General features: G+C 48.8%; 1 protein-coding gene across 2 annotated transcripts in view; it reads left to right on the top strand.

Annotated features, from left to right (window-relative positions):
* The window catches only part of MIDEAS (mitotic deacetylase associated SANT domain protein), a 62,567-nt gene extending 39,594 nt beyond the window's left edge, over positions 1-22,973 (top strand). For both annotated transcript variants that reach the window (XM_063090404.1, XM_063090403.1), the window contains 12 exons: positions 909-2,567; positions 3,691-3,990; positions 9,348-9,693; positions 11,604-11,670; positions 12,151-12,293; positions 12,414-12,517; positions 12,982-13,057; positions 13,742-13,830; positions 15,954-16,103; positions 17,343-17,555; positions 19,021-19,214; positions 19,494-22,973. In XM_063090404.1, coding sequence (XP_062946474.1) covers positions 1,137-2,567; positions 3,691-3,990; positions 9,348-9,693; positions 11,604-11,670; positions 12,151-12,293; positions 12,414-12,517; positions 12,982-13,057; positions 13,742-13,830; positions 15,954-16,103; positions 17,343-17,555; positions 19,021-19,214; positions 19,494-19,665 — 3,285 coding nt within the window. In that variant the 5' untranslated portion in view covers positions 909-1,136 and the 3' untranslated portion in view covers positions 19,666-22,973. The remainder of the gene's footprint in view (positions 1-908; positions 2,568-3,690; positions 3,991-9,347; positions 9,694-11,603; positions 11,671-12,150; positions 12,294-12,413; positions 12,518-12,981; positions 13,058-13,741; positions 13,831-15,953; positions 16,104-17,342; positions 17,556-19,020; positions 19,215-19,493) is intronic.
* The last annotated feature ends 902 nt before the right edge of the window (positions 22,974-23,875 follow it).

The raw sequence follows: 23,875 nt of genomic DNA, 5'->3' as shown, positions 1-23,875 counted from the left end.
ACATTATCATGGAGAAGCCTTCTGGACCTAAGTTCTAGCAATCTGCACCCCCTAATATCTGAGTTATACTGTTCATTGCCCAGGATTGGCAGGGGCTCTTTGGCAGCGTAGGGGGCTGGGGATGGGGGCAGGAGGCAGCTGCTGACCAGCTTCTGGGCTGGAACCTGCCTCCAGCCCTGCCAGGGCTGCAGAACAGGTTCTGTGCTAGTTTCAGAAAGACTCCGGCAGGCAGAGCCCCACCCAGCAGCTCTTCCCAGGGGTGGGGATGGGACTGCACACACCCTTCTGGGGCCTCACCTACATGCCTCAGTGTGAAGGACTGTGTGCCTAGCCCTGGGCCCTGGACTCTGCATGGGCCTGGTGGGGTTCCTGACCCTGGGTCTGCATAGGAGGGGTGGCCATGTTGGGAATGACCCCTGTCCTCTCCACTTCCTGGGTCCGATATGTGCTTGGAGTGTCAGAGGAGGCATTGGCTGGATAGAGATCCTTCTGGGTCTGGTGGGAGGTTACTGCATAGACAGATGTGCAAGGAGGACCAGGCCTTTGGCACTCCTTTTCCCAATCTTGGCCAGAGAGGCTTGGGCTAGACGTCAGCCTCACTTTTCCCCCAAGCATGTGCCTTTGTGTGGTGTACAAATTACCCAACCAAATGCAACATCCTGGAGCCAACCCCCGAGGGTGAGGTAGTGGGATACGAGGAGAGTCACCAAGTGGCTCGGGAGATGCTATGGATTCTGCTGCCTTCCTAGCAGCTCCTCGAAAGGTCCTTGCTCTTGCCTCACCAGTGCTGCTCTGTGACACCAGGCGGTGGGACCAGAAGGCCTTGAGGTCTCTTTCTCACAGTTGTGCTGACATCCAGGGCATCTGGGAGGCTGTGGCTGATGGTATCACTCCTCTTCCCTCTGCAGGTCCAGGACACTGTGGAGTATCATGAACTAGGACGAGTAGACAGCCCAAGAACCCTCCAGAAGAGGAAGGGAGAGCCGGCCGTTCCTTCCCTGTGCTGACCACGTTGTCCAGCTTCTGCCTCCTCTGCCCCTGCTCTGCCCTCACTGGCCCCTGAGCTGCCGGGCTTCCAGTAGGGCCTCTCCCCAGGGAATGGAGAGCTGGTGAAGCAGGTCTGACTGCCGCACACCATGAACTTCCAGGCCCAGCCCAAGGCTCAGAGCAAGCGGAAGCGTTGTCTCTTTGGGGACCAGGAATCAGCTCCCAAGGAGCAGCCCCCAGCCCTGCAGGCCCCCCAGCAGTCTGTCAGAGTGAAGGAGGAGCAATACGTGGGGCACGAGTGTCCGGCAGGGGCTGCCTCCACCTCTCAGCCTGTGGAACTGCCCCCTCCCAACAGCCTGGCCCTGCTGAACTCTGTGGTGTATGGGCCGGAGCGAACCACAGCAGCCATGTTGTCCCAGCAGGTGGGCTCAGTCAAGTGGCCTAACTCTGTAATGGCTCCTGGGCGGGGCCTGGAGCGTGGAGGAGGTGGGGGTGTCAGTGACAGTGGCTGGCAGCAGCAGCCAGGCCAGCCTCCACCTCACTCAACGTGGAACCGCCACAACCTGTCCCTCTACAGTGGACCCAAGGGGAGCCCTCATCCTGGTGTGGGGGTCTCTACCTACTATAACCACCCTGAGGCACTGAAGCGGGAGAAGGCAGGGGGCCCGCAGCTGGACCGCTATGGAAACGCAGTGCACCCGGTGATGGCACAGAAGGTGCAGCTGGAGGTAGGGCGGCCACAGGCGCCCCTGAACTCTTTCCACACATCCAAGAAACCCCCAAACCAGACGCTGCCTCTGCAACCCTTCCAGCTGGCATTTGGCCACCAGGTGAATCGGCAGGTGTTCCGGCAGGGCCCACCGCCCCCAAACCCCGTCACCGCCTTCCCCCCACAGAAGCAGCAGCAGCAGCAGCAGGCAGCCCTACCCCAGATGCAACTTTTTGAGAACTTCTACCCCATGCAGCAGCAGCCCTCTCAGCAGCCCCAGGACTTTGGCCTGCAGCCGGCCGGGCCACTGGGGCAGTCCCACCTGGCTCATCATAGCATGGCACCCTACCCCTTCCCCCCCAACCCTGATTTGAACCCAGAACTGCGCAAGGCCCTCCTGCAGGAGTCAGCCCCGCAGCCTGTGCTACCTCAGGCCCAGATCCCCTTCCCCCGCCGTTCCCGCCGCCTCTCTAAGGAGGGTATCCTGCCTCCCACCACCCTGGATGGGGCTGGCACCCAACCTGGGCAGGAGCCCACGGGCAATCTATTTCTGCATCACTGGTCCCTGCAGCAGCCGCTGCCTGGCTCCCTGGGGCAGCCCCATCCTGAAGCTCTAGGTTTCCCCCTGGAGCTGAGAGAGTCACAGCTCCTGCCTGATGGGGAGAGACTGGCACCCAATGGTCGGGAGCGGGAGGCTCCCTCCATGGGCAATGAGGACGGCATGAGGGCAGTGGGTACAGGGGACTGTGGGCAGGTGCTACGGGGTGGGGTGATCCAGAGCACACGACGGAGACGCCGGGCATCCCAGGAGGCCAATTTGCTGACCCTGGCCCAGAAGGCAGTGGAGCTGGCCTCGCTGCAGAACGCAAAGGTAAGAATGGGGTGGGGGGGCTGGAGCTAGTTGGGGGGCAGAGGAGAGCGAGTGATATAGGCCCACGAGGGCAGTTTTCTCAGTTCATTGAAGGAAATGAACCTGTACATTTCAGGGAGTTCTGCACTCCTCACGTGCAAGAACCCCTAGACAAGTACAGCTATACTTGAAGGGAAGCTGAGGTTTACACACATGAAGGGTTGGCGGGCAGGAAAGTGTGATACACCACTGTGGGTTAGCTTCTTCACATGGGACATGAAGGATTGGGAGTGGGGGAGGTGAAACCGTGTCAGGTCCAGTATGCTAAAAGATAAGAATGTGATGGTGGTTACACGGTGATTACGTTTGTCAAAATGCATTGAACTGTAATTAGAAGTGGGTTCCTTGTGTTGTGCATAAGTTATGCTGCAGTAAAGTTGATTTTTTTTTAAAAAGACAATAATGATGGAGAGGAAGAAGGAACAAAATTTGAACACCTGTGTTGTGCTTGGAGTTCTCTTGTATTTGAACACAAGTAATTTACCAGCCAACCTAATAAGAAGGGAGCATCATTTATCTTCCTTTATAGCTAAAGAAGCTGAGACCCAAGTGGGATTTCCCAAGGTCACGTAGCTGGGATATCTGACTCCAAAGCCAGTCTTAGCTCCATTCCTTCACTAGAGGTCTCAACTCCGATGCCTGTAGGGCTTGATACGTAGGAGGCTGCAGAATTTGCCCTGTGCTTGTAGACAGCCAGACTTTGCTCTAGCCAGCTGCCCTTGGGGAAATAGATACAAAGACCACCCTTCACCTTGCCACAGGTTCCTTGCTTGCTTTCTTTGCCGAGATTTTTTAAAAAATATTTTGAGACTATTTCATGTGCCACCCACTGTGCAGGCCAAATGAAACACATCTGCAAGCCACTTGTGGTTTGGGAGGACCCGGCAGAAGGGAGGTTGTGGAGAGTGTTTAGGAATATGGTGGGAGAAAATGTGGTCAGGGAAAGGCCAGGTTTTCAAAGACCATTGGGAGCCATCATGGGTGTTTGGGTCCCTGGATTAAGTGGGAGTGGGATCCTGGATCAGCAGATCGGGACCTACCTTCTGAACCTCACTTCCATTCCCCTTACCCCTCTCTTCTCCAGGATGCCAACGGCTCTGAGGAGAAGCGGAAAAGTGTATTGGCCTCAACTACCAAGTGTGGGGTGGAGTTTTCTGAGCCTTCCTTAGCTGCCAAGCGAGCACGAGAGGACAGCGGGATGGTACCCCTCATCATCCCAGTGTCTGTGCCTGTGAGGACTGTGGACCCAACTGAGGCAGCCCAAGCTGGAGGTGTCGATGAGGATGGGAAGGGTCCTGAACAGAACCCCACTGAGCACAAGCCATCGGTCATTGTCACCCGCAGACGGTCCACCCGTTTCCCTGGGACAGATGCTCCAGCTCAGGTATGAGAGGCTCCCCATCCAAACATCTCCAGTACCCGAGTGTTCCTCAGGCTAGCACCCTATGGAAAAAAGAACTTGGCAGTGTAGGAGGGTTTCAAGGAACTTGTGGCGATACCACTTTTATTTTCCAAACCAAACTTCTGAACAAATGTATATATGGGGGACAGTGACACAGTTTTATACTTGAAATTAAGACTGGGAAAATCTAGGATGTGTGAATCTCTTTCGTTTCGATCAGCAGATTTTGACTGTGCCCCTAAAATGGGTCAGGCCCTATGCCAGGTACTGGGAAGTAGAGATGTTTGCTTATACTGTCACTACTTGTGAGATATGTCTTGATATCTCCCACTAAGACTGAAATTTTATTTCTTCTTTTAGTTCTGTCATTATTTGTTAAACATTTTGATGCAATGTTATTAGGTGCATACTTATTTAGAACTTGATTAGATACTTTATTGTTATGAAATTTCTTCTTATCTTATTACATAATGTTTTTGCCCTGTAAAGTCTACTTTGATATTTAGTTTTCTTTTGATTAGAGTCTACAGACTGTATCTTTTTCTATCCTTTTACTGTCAGCTTTTCTGTAACCTTCTATTTAGGGTGTATCTCTCAAGTGGCAGATAGTTGGGATTTGTTATTATCCAGTCTTTTAATTAGAGCATTGATACAGTTTATATCTTTCTTTCTATTTATTATTTATTTTTTAAATTAACAAATAAAATTTGTATATATTAATGGTCTACAATACGATGTTTTGATATATGTATACATTGTGGAACAGATAAAACAAGCTAATTGACATATCTGTTAACTCACATACCTATTTTTTGTGGTGGGAACATTTAAAATCTGCTCTCTTAGTAATTTCTAAGTATACAGTACACTGTTATTGATGATAGTCACCATGTTGTACAATAGATCCCCTGAATTTATTTCTACTTTCTAACCAAGATTGTGTGTCCTTTGACCATCATCTCCCCAGCCCCCACCCCAACCCCTAGCCCCTGGTAACTACCATTTTACTGTCTGGGTCCATGAGTTCAACTTCTCTAGATTCCTCTGATGTAATTACTGATATACTTGGGTTGAAGTCTGCCATCTACTGTTAGCTTTCTGTTTATCCTATCCTACCTTTTCTATGTTACTTTTTTCTCCTGTTTTGTTTTCTTTTGGATTGATTTGATTTGTTATTCCATTTCCCTACTTTGTTAATTTATTAGTTATATACTTATTTATTTCTCTTTTAGTCATTACCCTAGCAGTCTTCTTACCTGGATTTTCTGCAAGAAAACTAAGCCCTACAGAAAGGGATTTGAGCGACTATTTAACCAGTTCTTTGACAGATGATACATAGATAGCTAATACCATTCTAGTTGTACAGGAAAGAAGTTAACTCATTATGTACAGAAAATGCCTTACAACATTAGGGCTTATTTCTCTGATTAAGAAGGGCTGCTAGTGATTAAAGCGTGCACCCATGGCTTATTGAAATCTAATATGTTAGTACTTTTACCTCTTCCTGGACAGTGCAAAGTTCTTAACAGCACTTTAGCTCCATTTTCCACCAATCCCTAACATGTAACATTATAGACATGCATTTTCATTCTCTATATATTTTACCATAACAGGACATTATAACATTGCTTTGTTCAGTTATTACTTATTTAGATTTACCCCAGTACTTACCCTTTTTGTTGCTTTCATTTCTTCTCATATCACTAAGCTTCTATCTCAGATCATTTATATGCTGCTTAAAGAACATCCTTTAGTATTTCCTTTAGTATGAGTCTACTAGTCATGAATTTTATTAGTTTTTGATTATCTGAAAATGTTTTTATTTCATTTTCATTTTTGAAGGATCTCTTTGCTGATTAGAGAATTCTAGGTTGGTAGTTATTTTCTTTTTTTTTTTTGGCGGCTCTCCTGTATGGGGATCTGAACCCTTGACCTTGGTATTATCAACACCACCTCTAACCAAGGTAGGTTTCTTTGTTTTTTTGTTTTTTTGTTTTGGCACCTTAAAGATATCATTCCATTGTCTTCAGGCATCCATTGTTCTGACAGTATTGAGAAATCACTGTAAGCTATATTGTTGTTCCTTTGATGTAAGGCTCTTTTTATCTTTGTTGCTTTCAAGATTTTTGTTTGTTTTGTTTTGGTTTTTGTCTTTGATTTTCAGCAGCTTTGTTGTGTTATACCTAAATATATTTTTCTTTGTATTCATCCTGTTTAGAGTTTGTAGTGCTTCTTGAATATCTCTTCTGCTCCATTTTTCTTTCCTCTCCTTATGGGACTCCAGTTACAAATTTGTTAGACCTTTTTATCATTTTTCCTATTTTATGTGTGTCATGCAGTTTCTTATATTTTCCTTTTTTTTTCAGACCTATTTTTCAGTTTACTAATTCTCTCTTTAGCTGTGTCTGTTACACTGTTAAACCCATTCACTGCGTCCTTATTTATTGTCATTTTATTTTTCTTTTTTTAAAATATGACCGGTAAGGGGATCTTTAACCCTTGACTTGGTGTTGTCAGCACCATGCTCTCCCATGAGAGCTAACCAGCCATCCCTATATAGGGATCCGAACCCGTGGCCTTGGTGTTATCAGCACCACGCTCTTCCAAGTGAGCCACGGGGTGGCCCTGTCATTTTATTTTTCAATTATCAAATTCCTATTTGGTTTATTTTTAGAGTTTCTAGTTCTTAGATGAAATTCTCTACCTTACCTTTTATTTTATTGCATAAATTGAGCATAGTTTTCTTCAAGTTTGTGTTTGGTAACTCCATTAATGTAGATCTTTTCTATTACCTTTTATTTCTTGTTTTAAAATCACGTCTTACTTTCTTGTATATCTGGTTATTTTTATTGAATGTCAGACATAATGTATGAAAAATTGTTGAGGTAATTAAAGACTCTGGATGATGTTCTTCTCTTCCAGAGATCATTTATCTTCACTTCTGATAGGTAGCAAAGGACACTAGCGATCCTGAATCACATTAATTTAATCAGAGATTGAGATGAGATTATTTGAAGCTGGGCTTTATTCCCTGTAAGGACTAACCTATTTCTGATTCATCTTTATTGTGAGATTTAGCTCTTTGCAGTCCCAGTCCAAAGCTTGGGAGTTTACCAGGCTCTCCTTCCTTGGCAAGCCCTAAACTCCAATTTTTATTGTGATAGCTCCTTGAATATGTTAAAAGTTCTGCTCAGTTCCTCGGCCTCTCAGTTGCCTCTTCAGTACAGCATCCGCCTCTAGGGAAAACACGGTTCCAAATGCTGGGCTCACCTCTTTGGCTTTCTTTTTTTCCCTTGGATCTTGGCTCTTTAGTTCTTTGCCAACATATTTGCTCTCTGATACTGTCAGAAATGTGTTTTTTACATTGAGTCTGGATTTTCTAGTTATTCTCAGCTGGAGAGCTGGCTTGCATGCCTATACTCTGTAACAGGAAGGGGAGCTCCAGGATTAAGAGCACCACAGTCTCTGTCTGGGGTCTTGTTCCCTGGTTGGGGGAAAGTTTGTGCTAGAGGCTGGACGCCTGGGCAACTTGTCCTGAGAGTGGGCAGGAAGGCGCCAGAGCAACTACACAGCTTACTGCCCCTATTTCCTAGATGAGGAAATAGGCTCAGAAAGGGCAAGAGACTGACTGGGTCATAGAGCCAAATAATGGCAGAGGTAGCCCTGGAATTTGGATCTCCTGAATCCCCACCTGTCTGTGGTTTCACCAGGCTTTGAGGGGGAAGCTTATTGTTGTTATTTGTTTATTTAGTTCCTGATTTATTTTGCTTTGTATTATAGACGTTTTCAATCATGCATAAAAGTAGAGAGAATGGTATAATGAATGCCAGTGTTTAGCCATCACCCATCTTTCACAATTATCAAAATATGGCCAATCTTGCTTCATACGTACCTCCACTTCTCCCTGCCACTGGATTATTTTGAAGTACACCTCAAATGTTGTATCACTCCATCCATAAATACTTCAGTTTGTATCCGAAATATATACATAAGGATTCCTTCTTTCCTTCCTTCTTTCTTTTCTCAATACCATTATCACACTTAAAAAATTAACACCAAAAATACTGCCAAATACTCAGAATAGTTTGAATCCCTTATTATAAAATTACAGATCATTTCAGCTAGCTGAGTTTATGTTGCATTTTTCATCTAGCAAGTTTGGGGGGGCTTTGGCTTCACCGCGTTTTTTCCAGTATGATTATACTGTTCCCCTACAGGTGGAAGAATGAACATTTTCATTTATCCTAATCTGTAGACAAGAAAAGAGGGCACAGATGGGTAGAGGACATGGCCAGGGCCTCATAGAGAGCAAGGGCCCCCTGCTGGAAGGTGTTATGGGAGCTAGAGCCTTGGAGTGGGAGAGAGCCTGTTCCCAGGCCCACTCAGTCAACATGGCCAACTTTACCTGTAGTGCTGTGTCCCCAGAGAGACGTGAATGCTGCTCTCCCCTGTAGGGCTCCATCCTCTGCCCTTAGGCCTCTCTTCCTGTACAGCCCTGCTTTCTATTCCATATGGAGGCCCATGAGGCATACCAAGGAGGGACAGGTGTGACTCAGGAGAGCTGTCCTTGGACAGCATGAGTGGGCTGGCCTCTGAGAATAGGACTATGAGAACAAGAATTTTGTGAGAACAGGAACCGTCCTGTTCCATTTTGTGGTCCCATACCCAGCTCAGGTCTTGGCACACAGTAGGAGCTTCCATCTAATGCAGAGCCTGGAGTTTAATTAGTGATAACAGCCAAGGTTTATTAATTACTGTGTACTACATAATATTCTCAGTGATTTCCATGTATTAATTCATTTAGTCCTCCTAGCTACCCATTAGGTAGGTACTCATGATTCTCATGTTAAAAATGAAGATGCATAGAAACAAATTGTAAGTAGCAGGTACAGGCAATAGATCCCAATCCAAAAAGTCCAGCTCCAGAGCTTGCGCCCTTCACTACTCTACTGTACCCTCTCACGCTATTGTGGACTTTACTGCAGGGGTTGGGAAATATGGCCTGGGGGTTAAACCCAGAGCTAAGAATGGTTTTTACATTTTTACGGGATTATTTAAAAAAGAAAAAGGGAAAGAAGAAGAATATGTAACAGAGACCGTATGTGGCCCACAAAGCCTTAAGTATTTACTCTCTGGCCCTTTATAGAAACAGTTTGCTGACTTCTGCCCCAGAGGAGACAGTAAGAAGGGCTTTGGAACTGCTCCCTTTTACAGGCTTGCCTTGGTGGGTGTGATGGGCAGACTGAGTTCCAAAGGTGAGGCTGGCAAGCAGTGGTCAAGACTTCAGTTTTCCCAGGACACAGGAAGCTGAGCCATCTTTCTTCTGCTTCCTTCTCTAGGCTGAGGACATGAATGTCAAGTTGGAGGGGGAGGCTTCTGTGCGGAAACCAAAGCAGCGGCCACGGCCTGAGCCTCTGATCATCCCCACAAAAGCAGGCACCTTCATCGCTCCTCCCATCTACTCCAACATCACCCCGTACCAGAGCCACCTGCGCTCTCCTGTCCGCCTAGCTGACCACCCCTCTGAGCGGAGCTTTGAGCTGCCCCCCTACACACCACCCCCCATCCTTAGCCCCGTGCGAGAAGGCTCCGGCCTCTACTTCAATGCCATCATATCAACCAGCAGCATCCCAGCCCCTCCTCCCATCACGCCAAAGAGCGCCCATCGCACCCTGCTGCGCTCTAGTAAGTGACCACCCTCTGTGGCCAGGAAATGGGGAGAGGGCACAGGGCAGCTTATGATGCTGCTGGGAATTGGGCTAGAACACTTTGGGAGAAGGGGCTTTGCTCTCTTCTCTGGAGGGAGGAGGAGGTTGTCCTGGTTCAAGAACAGGGTGGGTCAGCCTGACTTCTTGGATTCAAATATCAGATCCACCATTTACTACTATATACCCTTGTACAACTTATTTAAATTCCCGGGGCCTCAGTTTCTTCTGTATTGAAATGAGGATATTAATAGTACTTAGTTGATGATGAAATTGCCAATATTTAACTATTTTTGGATCCACAAATAGCAGTTTCTTATAATAGCCACCTCCTAGGGTTGTGGTGAGGATCAGCTGTGTTAGCATGTGTAAAGCCCTTAACATCATGCTTGGTCATCATGTTTGCTTGTGATATGGTCACAGTCATTTTAGCCAAGAGCAGACATTCTGGAAATATTGGGCTGGCCTGGGTGATATATCACAGAAAAGTGTTGCCCACTCCACAAAGATCCATTTCTTCTGAAAAGTGGGATAATCCTATGCCTTAGGGTGGTGGAGAGAATTGAGTGGAAGTAGCACATGGGTGCCTTCACCCAGTTAACCTCTGACCCTAACCTCATCCACGGTGTAGCTCTCTGGTGCCCCCTGGCTTCTGTGGGTGAGAAATGGTTTGCCCTGGGCTGGCGGGCCTCCAGCCCTCTGGCTTCCACTGGAAGCTTCTCTCCCTGGCTGGGTTGTGCAGGAAGAAGTCACTGTAGAGACCAGACTGGCAGGAAAGAAGAGGTCAGTCTGTCCACAAGTATTTACTGAGCACTTGGGTATAAAGCCTTAACCTGGGTCTTGTGAGGCTCCAAGAATGTATGGGATACCCTAATCTGTTCTAGAGAGTGCAGGGTCCTTAGGGAGTTGACATGAAAGCCTGGGAGACAGAAAAGCAGAGGTTCCCGGCAGTGTGGGGTTGGCAGGCAGCCACTGAGTGTAGCTGACACTACTAAGCTCCAAAGCCTGCAGAGACTGCTGGCCTGGGATGTTGAGGAAAGCGTTCAAGAAGGGGTGAGGCTAGAGCTGAGCATGAACTATGGCATGGGAGGGGGCTGGGGTGTAAGACAGAGGAACGAGTGGTGCAAAGGCCTGTAGGTGGGTCCATGCAGGGTGAACGACGGGCTGCGAGGTGGGCTGTTGGCTAGGGTTGAGGGTCCCAGCATGGGGGTAGTGGAGAGTTTAGGTAGAAGCAGGAACCGCCTTGAACCCTGAGCGAAGGAGTTCAGGTTTTATCTTGCAGAAAGGAGTCAACAAAGATTTTCTTTTTGGGGAAGGGAATGTTTTGATCATGTAGGGCCTTAATCATGTAGGGCCTTAAGAAAATTCACTTAGGAGAAACTGAGGCAGAAAGTCCAGAGAGGAAGTGAGAAGATAATTCTAAAACAGTGATCCCCTTCACCACCTCCCTAGTATGCCCAAAGTTTCAGCCTCTTTACTAGAAAACCATGGTTTTACATTGGAATTAATTCTGTAGTGTGGGAGCTCCTGGGCACAGGGACACGGCTTTAGTAGTACTAGTAGATCTCATAATAATAATAGCTAATATTTTTTGAGTGCCGGGCTCTGTGCACTATTTCATTCAATCCTCACATTAACCCTAGGAGATAGGTAGTAATAGCCCCTTTTTGAAGTTGTGAAAACTGAGGCACCAAAATATTTAGTAAAGGGCCTGAGTCATCACAGTTAGCAGCAGACTGCAGAGCCAGGACTCAGAGTGCCTAAGTTCCAAGGGTAAACTCTGTGAGTCACCATAGTGACTCTCGTGCATACAGGGCAGCCACCCAGGGTTGGGGGTGCTTTGCTGAAGGGAGGTAGGTGCAGTTTACCAGCCTGATCTTTGTCTCATAGACAGCGCTGAAGTCACCCCGCCTGTCCTCTCTGTGATGGGGGAGGCCACCCCAGTGAGCATTGAGCCGTAAGTGCAGCCCTGCCTCTGGCCCATGGCGGGAGGGTGGCCACGTGGGTCCAGGCCCTGGGAGCAAAAGGAGGGTTCTGTGGGGCCCACAGAGGGCTCAGTGGGCCTCTCTGGGCTTCTGTGGTTAGCCCTGGGTTTCTCTGTCCCCACTGTGTTTCTGTGTGGATGTTGCGGGGAAAGGAAAAAACCAGTTCCACTTGAACGTCTGTCTGAGGAGAGTTAAGGGTGGTCCACGGACTCTTTCACCGTCTGTAAACCTGGAGCTGCTTCTCTCCTTTCCACCCTCTGGGCCTTGCCTTTCCAGTGGTACCAGGTGCCAAATTGAACTCATGGTTCCCCAAATTCCCTACACCCAGCTGAGGCCTTGCCACACTCAGCCTCCACTGACTACCCCTCATCTTTTTCCCATCCCCAGGGAGATAGTCAGGTTCCCTGTCCGCACAGGTGAGGCCTCACTCCCTGCCCTTTCCACCCCTGCAGACGGATCAACGTGGGCTCCCGGTTCCAAGCGGAAATCCCCTCAATGAGGGATCGTGCCTTGGCAGCTGCAGACCCCCACAAGGCTGATTTGGTGTGGCAGCCATGGGAGGACCTAGAGAGCAGCCGGGAGAAGCAGAGGCAAGGTGAGGAGGGCCCCAGGAGTGAGCAGGCAAAGGCAGGTTGGTGGGCAGATAGGGGACCAGACCCGGCCTGGCTCTGAATGACATTTCCTTTCCTCCCTCCCCATGCTCCTGTGAATCCAGTGGAAGACCTGCTGACAGCTGCCTGCTCCAGCATTTTCCCTGGCGCTGGCACCAACCAGGAGCTGGCCCTGCACTGTTTGCACGAGTCCAGGGGAGACATCCTGGTGAGATGGTGCCCCCAGCAGGGGGATGGTCCGATAGGGAGGCTGGCATGGATCCAGGCCTGTGGCATGCTGATATGAGGCGGGTAGAGGGGTCTGACCAAGGCGGGGGAGGTTGTAGGAGCTTAGCCCAAGGGAGCCCTAGTTCCAAACTCCAGATTTTGCTGTGCAGGGGCCTCCCATCCACCCCAATCCCTGATTCTGGGTCAGTGCATCCCCTCCCTCAGAAAGGACCATCACTGAGGGCCTTCTCTGTCCATGCTCCCTCCCTTGAGGGACACGGTTCCCTCTTAAGCCCTGTGGCCTGGTTCCTGAGCAGCTCTACCCAATATGGCCTTTCATCATGCCAGAACTCCTGTCCCTCAGCATTTAAAGGGGGCAAGAGTAAGTGCCCACCCTACTTAGAGGCCTGCGGAGGCCCTTTGGATTTTGCCAGGGCCCTGAACTTTCCCTCACATCCCCTCCAGGAGACGCTGAATAAGCTGCTACTGAAGACGCCCCTGCGGCCCTACAACCACCCACTGGCGACTTATCACTACACAGGTGGGCATGGCTGGGGTTGGCAGGGGGCCTGGAGCCTCAAGGGATCTCCAGCATCAAGGGGGCCCTGCTTGAGGCTGAGTCACAGGGAGCAGGGAGGTGGGGGGAGGATAAGCCAAGAGCCAGAGCGAGGGGACGGACACCAAAGCTGGGGTAGTTCTTGAGGAGCTTTCTGTGCCCTGGAAGGGAAGGCAGAAGGGGGTGGGCAGGCGGGAGCTCATCTAGGCAAAAAAGCCCAGGTACAAGGGACAGGAATTCAGGGAGTACTATCCAAACTGGCATCAGGTGCCTGGAACTTAGATGGCCCCTGGAGTGCATGTCCCATTCTGGGCTCTGTACTTTAAGAGGGATATTGACCAAGTCACTTAATCCTAGCAGCCACTGTTATCAATCCCTGTTAGTGCTCTGCACAGGCAGAACACGAAAGATTTCACGTGCATTATCCCATCTAGTCCTCACCACAATTGGTGAGATAGGTTCTATTATTAGTTCCCATTTCACAAGCAAAGGGAGTGAGGCTCCAAGCGACATGACCAGTGAGTGGCAGAAGTGAGCTGGGGAGCCAGCTCTGAATGCCTGCAGAGACTGTGGATGGGCGGCCTCTCACTTTTCTGCTGGTTAGACTTGCCCCCACAGTGCCCACTGTCCTATCCACCTCACTACCCCGGTTCTCTCTCTCCCCTGCAGGCTCCGACCAGTGGAAAATGGCTGAGAGGAAGCTGTTCAACAAGGGCATTGCCATCTACAAGAAGGATTTCTTCCTAGTACAGAAGCTGGTGAGCTGGGGCTCTGTTTCAGGGACAAGTGGGGGCTGGGAGCTGCCTGCATGACTTGGGGACTCCTTCTGCTAGTGGTGGCCCTGCAGTCGCTGACCAAGCCATCTTAAAAAGCAGTCAGGTCAATACCACTAAGGAGACTGAGACAATTTTCTAAATAATACAAGAAGGGAAAAATTAGGCCTTTTATCCCTGTTGATTCTAAACACACTTCCCCTACCTTAGGGTGGTATAGCCATGCTCTGGGGTCTCTGGGGAGGCCTAAGTGGGCATCAGACTTAAAAATAGGCAGGAAGACAAGCTGGGAAGGAGGGCTGCAAGCAGAGGTGAGCCATTCCCCAAGAGAATGTGGGAGGGGTGGTCACCCTAGGGTGAGGGGAATTGAGAGCCAGCAAGTGCCTGCGTAGCTGCCCTGGGAGACCTCTGCCCAATTCTCGTCTGACCCAGGGCTTCCTTCCAGTAATTCAGTTATCCAAGCCTAGGCTCCCTAGATTTATCTTGTTCTCTCTCCATATTCTTCTGAAAGAGTGGAGTGCTTTGCTAATATAAGGAATTGCATCTTTCCAGCCCTGTCTCACAAAATCTGGGCTGTGGGGAGAGTGGGTTGTGTGAACACTGAGAGAAGAGTATTTCTAAGAATGCATTCTTTCCTCCTGGGATTGTAAGTTGTGGCAAGAATGGCCCTGGGGACTGGACAAAGTGCTGATGAATTCTCCTATGAGGACCATTTGTGTGTTAGTTACACTGTCTTCCCTGATTGGGCAATATTGCTAGAAGTACGTGTCCATGAAAATCACTGAAGTGCCCTAATGTCTAGAGAAAAGAGCAGGCCATCAGTCAGTCAAACAACCAATAAGAGAATTGACAGTAAAAATGTGAATGGTCTAATTAATAAATGTGTGACTTGGCCATTCCTGAAGATGAAACATGTCTGTTTCCTCTTCCAAGCCTAGGCTCCCTAGATTTATCTTGTCCTCTCATATTCTTCTGGAAGAGTGGCACAGGACCCTCACTGACCCCAGGGTTCTCTGGACAAGAGTTCCCAGTGCTGCAGTGGCTAAGCAGTCTGGGAACCTCTGGGATGGGGTATCAAAGAAAACAGCCTTTGGAAAAGTAGTCCAAAAACTAAACCCGGTGGCTAAATAGATTTATGGAATGGGAGGGCTAGAATTTCAGAGCTTGAGAGGCCCCTGGAGATCATGTAGTTTCACCCCACTTACTGTTTACACGTGAAAAAAACTGAAATGAAAAAGGTGACTTGCCTAAGGTCACACAGCCATTTGGCGACAGAGTTAGGAGCAAGGCTTGGGCTTTCTGTTTCCTCTTCAGGTTTTCCAGGGCTTGCTTGTTAGTTTCGCTAGAGTTTTCCCCTACATAGGACAGTGTGACATTTCTCTGTCCTTACTTGTCAGAGGAATGGAAATGTTTGCCTGGATTGATGAAGTCGGGGCAGGGAGGGCAGGATCTATGTTGCCAGGTCTGGGCTGGCTTTGAATGTGGATGATGCCTCGACTTTTTCCCCTTCACTTTTAAGTTTGAAAAATTTCAAACTTACAGAAAAGTTGAAAGGACAGTCCAATGGACATCCATTTACCCCTCACATAGACTTACCAAGTGCTAAGTGTTTGCCACATTTGTGCTCTTTCTCTGTCTTTATCTAACATACACACACACATTTTCTCTTTCTTCCTCTGTTTCAGTGAATCTTTAAAAGTAAGTTACAGACACTCTGTCACATGACTCAAAAGATTTCAGCATGTATCTCCTAAAAACAAGGATATTCTCCTACAAAACCATAGTACCTTTAGCACATCCAAGAAATTTAAACTGATATAGTAATACTCTCTAATATGCAATCCATAGTCACATCTCCCCAGTGGCTCCAGTGTCGTCTTTTATAGTTTATTTCTTTGTTTTAAATAGTGCTGAAGCATTGGTTAATTTAATTGTGCAGTGGTTTGTTGCAGAGCAGGCATTGGAGAAATGCTTGCATTTCCTGGTTTATTTGGTTTAGTGTTTGGCCTGAGGTTAAGAGGGGCATGCAGGGACAAGAAAGGTTGGATTATCCACAGGCAGGTGAGCCAAACCAATAGTCTCTGACCTCAGTTTTGGCTTTAAACCAGATCCAGACCAAGACTGTGGCCCAGTGTGTGGAGTTCTATTACACCTACAAGAAGCAGGTGAAAATTGGCCGCAACGGGACTCTAACCTTTGGGGATGTGGATACAAGCGACGAGAAGTCGGCCCAGGAAGAGGTTGAAGTGGATATCAAGGTGATGCTTTTCCCAGCCTCAGCTGCCTAAAGCCTGGGCTGGGTCCGGGGCCAGGGCTGAGCTGGGAGGCTGAGGCCCAACTCTCCAGGAACCTGTGGAGGGCAGGCGATGAAGGCGGTGTCCCTGACAGACCCAAGGGGCTGATGTCCAGGGCCTGGGACCTTTGGGTTCCCCTCTCTATACTGTTGGTGCCATAGGAATAATACATAGTGTTGCTGCAGAACACTGGGGAATTTTCCCACAGTATTTGCACTAGCATCAACTTCTTGTCTCCTCACAGCAGACCTCTAACGTTGTTTCCCAAACTCATTCTTGTATCACCTTTGTGATTTCTGCTATATCTGTACCCTGCCATGTGTCACCGGTACTATCTTTGTCATGTCCACATATTACTTGTGCTATACTTAATACTTTCAACTCATTTTTTTACTTAAATAAAAGGAGGGAAGCTTTATATCACAGTCATAAATAGAAAACCAGTATTGTTTGCCATAAATAGAAGGTACTGGTAAAAATAAATATATGTGAAAACCAAGTAATGTTATTAAATTCTGGCTAGATACTGTGTTAATCCACCAAAGCTCTGAGCCTGAGGCCTGACCTCTCTTTGTTAAAGAGATTATGAAGTCTAAAGAAGAGTAAAAGACACGTTAACACCACCCTGAGACTTTATCCTTGACATAATCAGGACTGAAAGAGAATTGAAAAGGGAATGTTATTCTGTGTCCATGCACAGAATTACATCATCTCAGTGTTATATGTCCACACATGGTGACATACTGCTCTAAAACAGGGAGTGGCTTGGTCCCTATTTTGCAGATGGCAAGGGGGTGGAGATACAGAAAGCATTATAAAGGGAGTTTAGAATTGGAGCTTAAAACACCTACCTGACTCACCAGGCCACTGCCTAAGGCTGTGTCTCCTGGGTACCAGTCCAGTAGAACAGGTGGCTTATGGGGAAGGACTGGCATGCTCCCTCTCTGTCCCTGGCCCTGGATTGAGTGTTCAGTCTCATTCTCAGGGCTCCCAGGGCTCAAGACTCTGTCTTCTATCCCCAGGCAGACTAGCTATGGGAGGGCTGTGACCTGCAACAGAGTCCTAGTACAGGAGACTGTGCTGGGCCAGGCCACACTAGCAGGGCTGGCAGGGGCTAGTGAACCCCTGGCTGGGTCAGAGTCAGTACACTGTGGCAGCATGACGGAGCTCTAGGCTCACTGCCCTTGTTCTTGTCCCCTGTAGACTTCCCAGAAGTTCCCAAGGGTGCCTCCTCCCAGAAGAGAGTCCCCAAGTGAAGAGAGGCTGGAGCCCAAGAGGGAGGTGAAGGAGCCCAGGAAGGAGGGGGAGGAGGAGGTGCCAGAAACCCAGGAGAAGGGGGAGCAGGAAGAGGGGCGAGAGCGCAGCCGGCGGGCAGCGGCCGTCAAAGCCACACAGACACTACAGGCCAATGAGTCGGTAAGTGTGTGTCCTCCACTTTCTGAGCCCAGGGCCAGGAGGAGGGCTGGAGTTGGGCCTGGGGGTGTGGGAAGGAGAGCAGCAGGAACAGGTGGTGATGATTACCATCATCATAGCAGCAAGTGCACAAAGTACTTTATGCTGTTAACTTATTTACTCCTCATAATACTATGTGGTGGGTGCCATTATTATTCCCATTTTACAGTTGAGGAAACTGGGCCCAGGATAACATAGCTAGTAGGCAGCCCAACTCCAGAGTCTGCTATTAATTTTAATACCACACTCCTTCTATATCTGAGATTCAGAAGAAAAAGGCTTTGTGCAAACCCAGTAGGTATGTGGGACATTGAGGAAGCATTCATGAGTTGTAGCTCAGACAGGGCTTTCCCCAAGAGAGCTGTGTCTCTGACAAGAATGTCTGAAACTGAGCTTAGCTGATAGGAATAACAATGGCCTCTCATGAATGATCTCTGCAAAGTGCTTTTATTTCCATTATGTTATTAAGTCTTCACAATAATCATATAGAGTGTTAACTCTTATTCTGCAGTTGGGGGAAATGGTATGAGAGAGGCTCAGTGAGTGGCCAGAGGTCACTCCCCAGGTCCTTACACTCCACCACATCACAGGCCCAGAAGCAATACATACCAGCCAGAGCTACTCCTTGTCAGGGAGAGTTTCCCTGAGAAAGGGTAGAGATGGGAAGGGGTTCGTTGGGGAATTGCTACAAGAGTACTTTTTAAAAAAATTTGTGTTGTATACTTATGCTTGCAGAACTCCCATAAACTGTAAATACACAGCTGTTTGCTCCATTTGAGCTTTGATTGTTCCTGTGCCAAGAGCTTGCTCTTATGTACACACATTTTATTCTACTGACTTTTGTGAACACTTTCCTATGAGGGTGGGCCCAGTGCACATACATATCACTTCTGATGGCCATCTAGGTCTCCCCTGGCTTGAGCCCCATGCAGCACCTCCTCCAGGTCTCCGCCAGGTGTCCTCTGCCCCTCTGTTTAGTGTTCCTCATGCTGTGCCACACATCTGTCCCTCCAGTAGACCATGAGCTCTCTGAGGGCAGGGGCTCCTGTCTGTCAACCTCTGTATCCGCAGCACCTGGCACATCACACTTATAGAATGAAGGCATGAATGGACTAAATGACAGAAAACACGAGCACATGCTTCATTCATGGGGACACCCCTGGCAGAGGTATCAATAAGGCCTGTGGCAGCTAGGGCTGTCCACCGAATTACTGTCCCAGCAACTATGGAAACGATAGAGCTGACCAAAGACACAGTGGCCTTCTGAGGAGGCAGCAAATACCTTGTTCCTGGAAGGACTAAAGTTGATGCTAGGTGACCATTTGACAAGAGTGTATGACCTTTCAGGGCCCTCCGTTCCCAGAGATGCCAGAATTCCGGATCTGTTCTTCCCCAAACCACTCAACTCCCCTTGTTTGATTCTCTCCAGGCCAATGACATCCTCATCCTCCGGAGCCACGAGTCCAACGCCCCGGGGTCTGCCGGTGGCCAGGCCTCAGAGAAGCCAAGGGAGGGGGCAGGCAAGTCACGAAGGGCACTACCTTTTTCGGAGAAGAAGAAACCAGAGACCTTTAATAAGACCCAGAATCAAGAGAACACATTCCCTTGTAAAAAATGTGGCAGGTAAGACGCCTGCGCGGGGCCCACTAGGACCTGGGCGGTGGGGGCGGGGCCGAGGTGGGGAGGTACTAGGAGCGGGGACCACCCCCCGTCTTCTGATTGGCCCAGCCGGTTTCCAGGGCAGTGACGTCAGGGGGCAGCTTTTATGAAAATGGGGTGCGGGCCGGAGCTGGAGCCGGCTGCGGGGCGGTGACTGGGAGCCCGCGGCTGGAGCAAGGCGGGAAGGCCGGGGGTCGCGGGCGGAGGCCGGACCCGTCCTGAGCTGCTCCCTCCCTGCTGTAGGGTGTTTTACAAGGTGAAGAGCCGCAGCGCGCACATGAAGAGCCACGCGGAGCAGGAGAAGAAGGCGGCGGCGCTGAAGCAGAAGGAGAAGGAGGCCGCGGCCGCCGCCGCAGCCGCCGCCCCGCACCAGCAGGCTGTGCGGGAGGAGGGCGGCGCGGGCGAGAAGGGCTGAGTGCGCCGGTGGCCGCGGCCCTCCTGGCCGCCGAGCGTCCGCAGACACCTGCAACCCCAAGAGCGAGGAGGAGGAGAGAATCGCAGACTTTTCTCTGCGAAGCAAACAAGGCAGTGAAATAAACGGCTCTTTTACTTAGAAAGGCCTCGGGAACGGCGTTAGGGGCTGCACGATCCAGTTCTCTTTGCAGTGGGTCTGTCTGTCGGAAGGTGTCCTCATGCCCTCCTGGATCTGTGAGAGGCCTGGTCCCCTCCGGAGGCACTGGCTCCGCGCCGCGCCGCTCGCCTCACACTCCCGTCTCTGCTGCCGCCTCTGCTGCCGCGCAGTCTCTTCCCGCCTCTTCGCCTCCCCCTCCTCCCCTGAGTCTCCAGGAGACCACCATGAGAGCCAAGCACAAGCTCACAACCTTCGCAGCATTGTTCCCTCTCCAGAGGACCTCGAAGGCTGCACAGGCCCTGCCCCAAGCCCCAGAGAAAGGGACTTCCTTGGAGGGAGAGGGGTGGCTCTGAGAGGGGACTTAGCTTGACGCCTGTGCTGCCCCTGCACAGCTGTCCTCAGAGAGGCTACCTCCTCCCTGGGACGGAGGCCGAGGACAGGTACTATCCCTTTGCTGCTTGCTAGCAGCCCTGCTGGGCCTGGAAAGGTTTCTCGAACATTTGTGGAAGGGAAAGGAACTGTACAGAGGCTGGTTGCTGCAGGACTAGGCCTGAGGGAGCTTTCGACAAGCCTGGCTCTTTCTGCTTCCCACCTTTTTGCCAAATACCTTTGGGCCCTGGATGCTGCTACGGAAACAGCCTCAAGCAGGTCCTGGAGAGGCCCAGCCTGCTCCTCCTTGGTGCCAACTCCCTGCTTGCTGCTGTCCTGCCCTCAGCAGCTGCCACCTAAACCCACTGCACCCCACCCCATCTAATATTAATGTCCACAGCCCAGCCCACAGTCTTGCACGCAGGAGATTTCTGGATCCTTCCCTGGGAGGGGGAGGTCTCCTAACTAGATTGGACAGGAGCCTTCATTCTTTGACTCGTGTCATTTGGGAGCTATTTATTTATTCTTAATATTTAATTTTTAACATCCTCTCAGGGACCAGGGGCCTCCTGCTTTCCAGAGGCCCAAGTGCATTTATCCCAAAACAAGGCACCTTGACAACCCCAGCCCCCACCCCACCCCAATCCCCAAGGCCCTAGGGTCCCTCACCTGTTTGCTATGGAAGCTCTTGCCAATAGGAACGATAGTAGCACTGAAAGAGGGTGGAAAGGTCGAGGGTGACACTAGAAGCCACACAGAACAGCAGGAGGGAGGGAAGGCAGTTCTTATTGCTACCCCTTCTCCAGCTGTACTTTGAAATTGCGGAGGGAATTGGCAGGAGGCCAGAATTCTAGTTTTGTTTATCAGGCCTGGATTCTGGCTTGAAGAAGCCATATTTGGCTTGGAGTCACTGAAGTGAATGGGCCAGAAGGTTGTGGAGGCCCCTTCACTTGTCAGTCCCATGGAGGGCTGAGTTATTTTTCTGATCTTATTTCTCAACTTTAATTGTGCAAAAGAAGTTATAAATGAATGCATATATGACATGTCAACATGTTAGAAAGGAGCCAAAAAGTATTCATTCTGCTACTCCTTATGAGATAGCCTAAAGGCATCATGTCAGTAACTGGGAGTGGAGAGGGAGTTTTGTTCTTAAACTATGCACTATCAGGTATTTTTCAACATTCATTTATGCATTAATATGGTTCTAGAGGACCCCTGCTATTGGAGTAACAAAATTCTCCCTCCTGACTCCTGGGCTGCTACATAGATTTCCAACTTTCCAGCTAGTTTCCTTCATAGGCTTCTACAAACTCAGTGTCCCGAGATTGCAAAAATCTGATGTACCCTCTAGAAGCAGGAGGGTAGCAAATGTAGGCTCTCTTCTAAATCACTTTTGTAATATGAGTGCCTTCACTGCTTAGCCCCAAAGTGCTACTTACGTTTCCCAAGATTTTTTCTATTTCAACTGTATTGGTTTCAGGCCCCTTTATGGACATGCAGTAACAAACTTCTTTCAGTCACCTGAGACCTTTCTGTTCAGTGGTAACACCCAGTACTTAGAAATCTTTTTTGATGAGAAAGTGATTCTACTCTTAGGGGCACAGAGGCCAGACCAGGTGAATGTAGCTGGGGAAAATCAAGATGGTACCTCTGTGTTAATCCTACCAAACACCGTATTTGGGGAGGGTCCATGCTCCAGGAGGCATTTATATCTAGAATGCAACGTGAAAATTAAAATGTTTAGAGGGCAGATGCAATTGTGGCAAGTGACCTGCCAATAAAGTAGGTGCAGCCATAGAAGCTGGCATAGGTATAATGGTGCTTTCTCCCTATGAACACATTAGGCTTGTGTTTTGTGGTTTCCTTCTATTCAGAGCTCTTTGCTTTAAGAAGTTAAATGACAAACACCTCCAGCTTTACAATGTCCTCCCTGTACCATCTCACCATATCCATCTCCCAGCGTCCATCTGCATTCAGCTAAGGGTATGAAACTGACCTAGTGCCTGTGTTCCAGACCATTTCTGAGGTCTCTTACCCATCCAAGGAGACAGTGCTGTCATTACTGTCCTCCATGCCTTCAGCAGCCACCTTCACAGCTAAAGTACACATCTGTCCCTTCTGCCACCCCAACTCCACCCCTGGCACAGAGGTCTTGTGCTGCTTATCTCTAAAGGGATCGCCTATATTTAACTGCCTCAGTGACCTAACCTCTTTCTTCTCATGTGCCAGATGTTAAGATGAAGGAGGAATATAACACATACTCAAGCCTCAGTTGTTTAAATGTATTTTTACTGGGGCTTACTTTTCTGGGATGGTATTTATTAACAGACTGGCAAGCCTAACTCCTTAGGTTTACAGGAAGTATGCATATTTTTATAAAAAATGTTCTCACATTTTGCTGTGTTGACATTTGCCTCTAACAAACAATTTGCAGCTGTTTCACCTTTTCCTCATTCGTGTCTAAGTTGAAGGCCTTGGTGGAGGGGACAGAGCACAGGAACAGCCTTGACAGTCTGTAAATATTGTACAAATATTTTAATAGCATAAATAACTATATTCCTTTTATTTTGAAACAAAAATGATCAGACACTGCCTTTTGTGTGTTTGCTGCCTGTGGCACCCTTTTTTAAAAAGACTGTTACATATTAAAATAGTGTACATATATATAAATATTACCTCTTTTGCTGTACAGTTGTGATAGACCAGACTGAAGATTTTATTTTTTGTGTGCTTTTTATAAAAAATAATTAATACACTAAAGAGAATCTTGCTGATGTGATTGTAATGTACCTATGTAACTTATTTACTTTTGAATGTTCTTCTGTATCTTTAAACCTTTTATTAAATAAGGTTTTAAAAATTCAAACTTGAATACTGCGTTCTTTTGGGGAGATTTTCATCATCTGGATTGATGTAAGTAGGCCTTTTGTTTGCAAGGAGGTTTCTCGACATTTTTGAACCATAAGTACTCTGTTTTACCAGTCCATTGTCAATGACGCCAGACCAGGGGAAATATCACACGTGTCTGCCTGACTACAAAGATTACTGAGCAGACACAGATCTTGCAAAATTTTAGACAAGAAAAAGTGTAAACTCAATGTCCCACACAAAAACACGCAAATGCACACTCCGAAGTTTTAGTTTCACTGGAATGAAATACGGAGGGTGCAGAGTGTGGTCAGGTGGCACGGGGAAGCCGGCGTGCTGGGGAGAATATTTCCATATGCAGCACAGACTCGCTGAACGAGCAACCTGAGTAGACAAGTCCACCACGATGCATGCATTTCCAACAATATCATCTCAAATCCACTCCAGAATTAGATAATTTTTAAATACGGTGCTTAGGAGTTTTGGTTTATTGTTTAAAAAAAAAAAAAAAACTCCGTAAAATCTGAGAAAGGAAATGCGCCATCAAAGAAACAAGTGCCCGAGCCGCTCGCTGGCACCATGGCAACCGCGCGACCCCCATCAACGCAGGGATCTTGCGTCGTCTGGGACACCGTTGCCATGGCTACGCTCTTGCGGCTCCGCGGCGGGGGCGACACTGGGCGGGGCGGAAGCCGCTGGCTGGCTGACGCCGAGCTCCACTGCGGCAGTAGCACCTCGGCTGGCTGCGGGGAGGGCTCGCCGGCCGCCCCAGCCTGCTGCGGCCGGCACGCAGCGCCGCCCTCGCCCCTAGCCTCGC

Source organism: Cynocephalus volans, chromosome 3, assembly GCF_027409185.1.
Source record: "Cynocephalus volans isolate mCynVol1 chromosome 3, mCynVol1.pri, whole genome shotgun sequence".
NCBI lineage: Eukaryota > Metazoa > Chordata > Mammalia > Dermoptera > Cynocephalidae > Cynocephalus > Cynocephalus volans.
The sequence above is the reverse complement of the archived record's forward strand: the minus strand, read 5'-3'. Positions and strand labels throughout refer to the sequence as shown.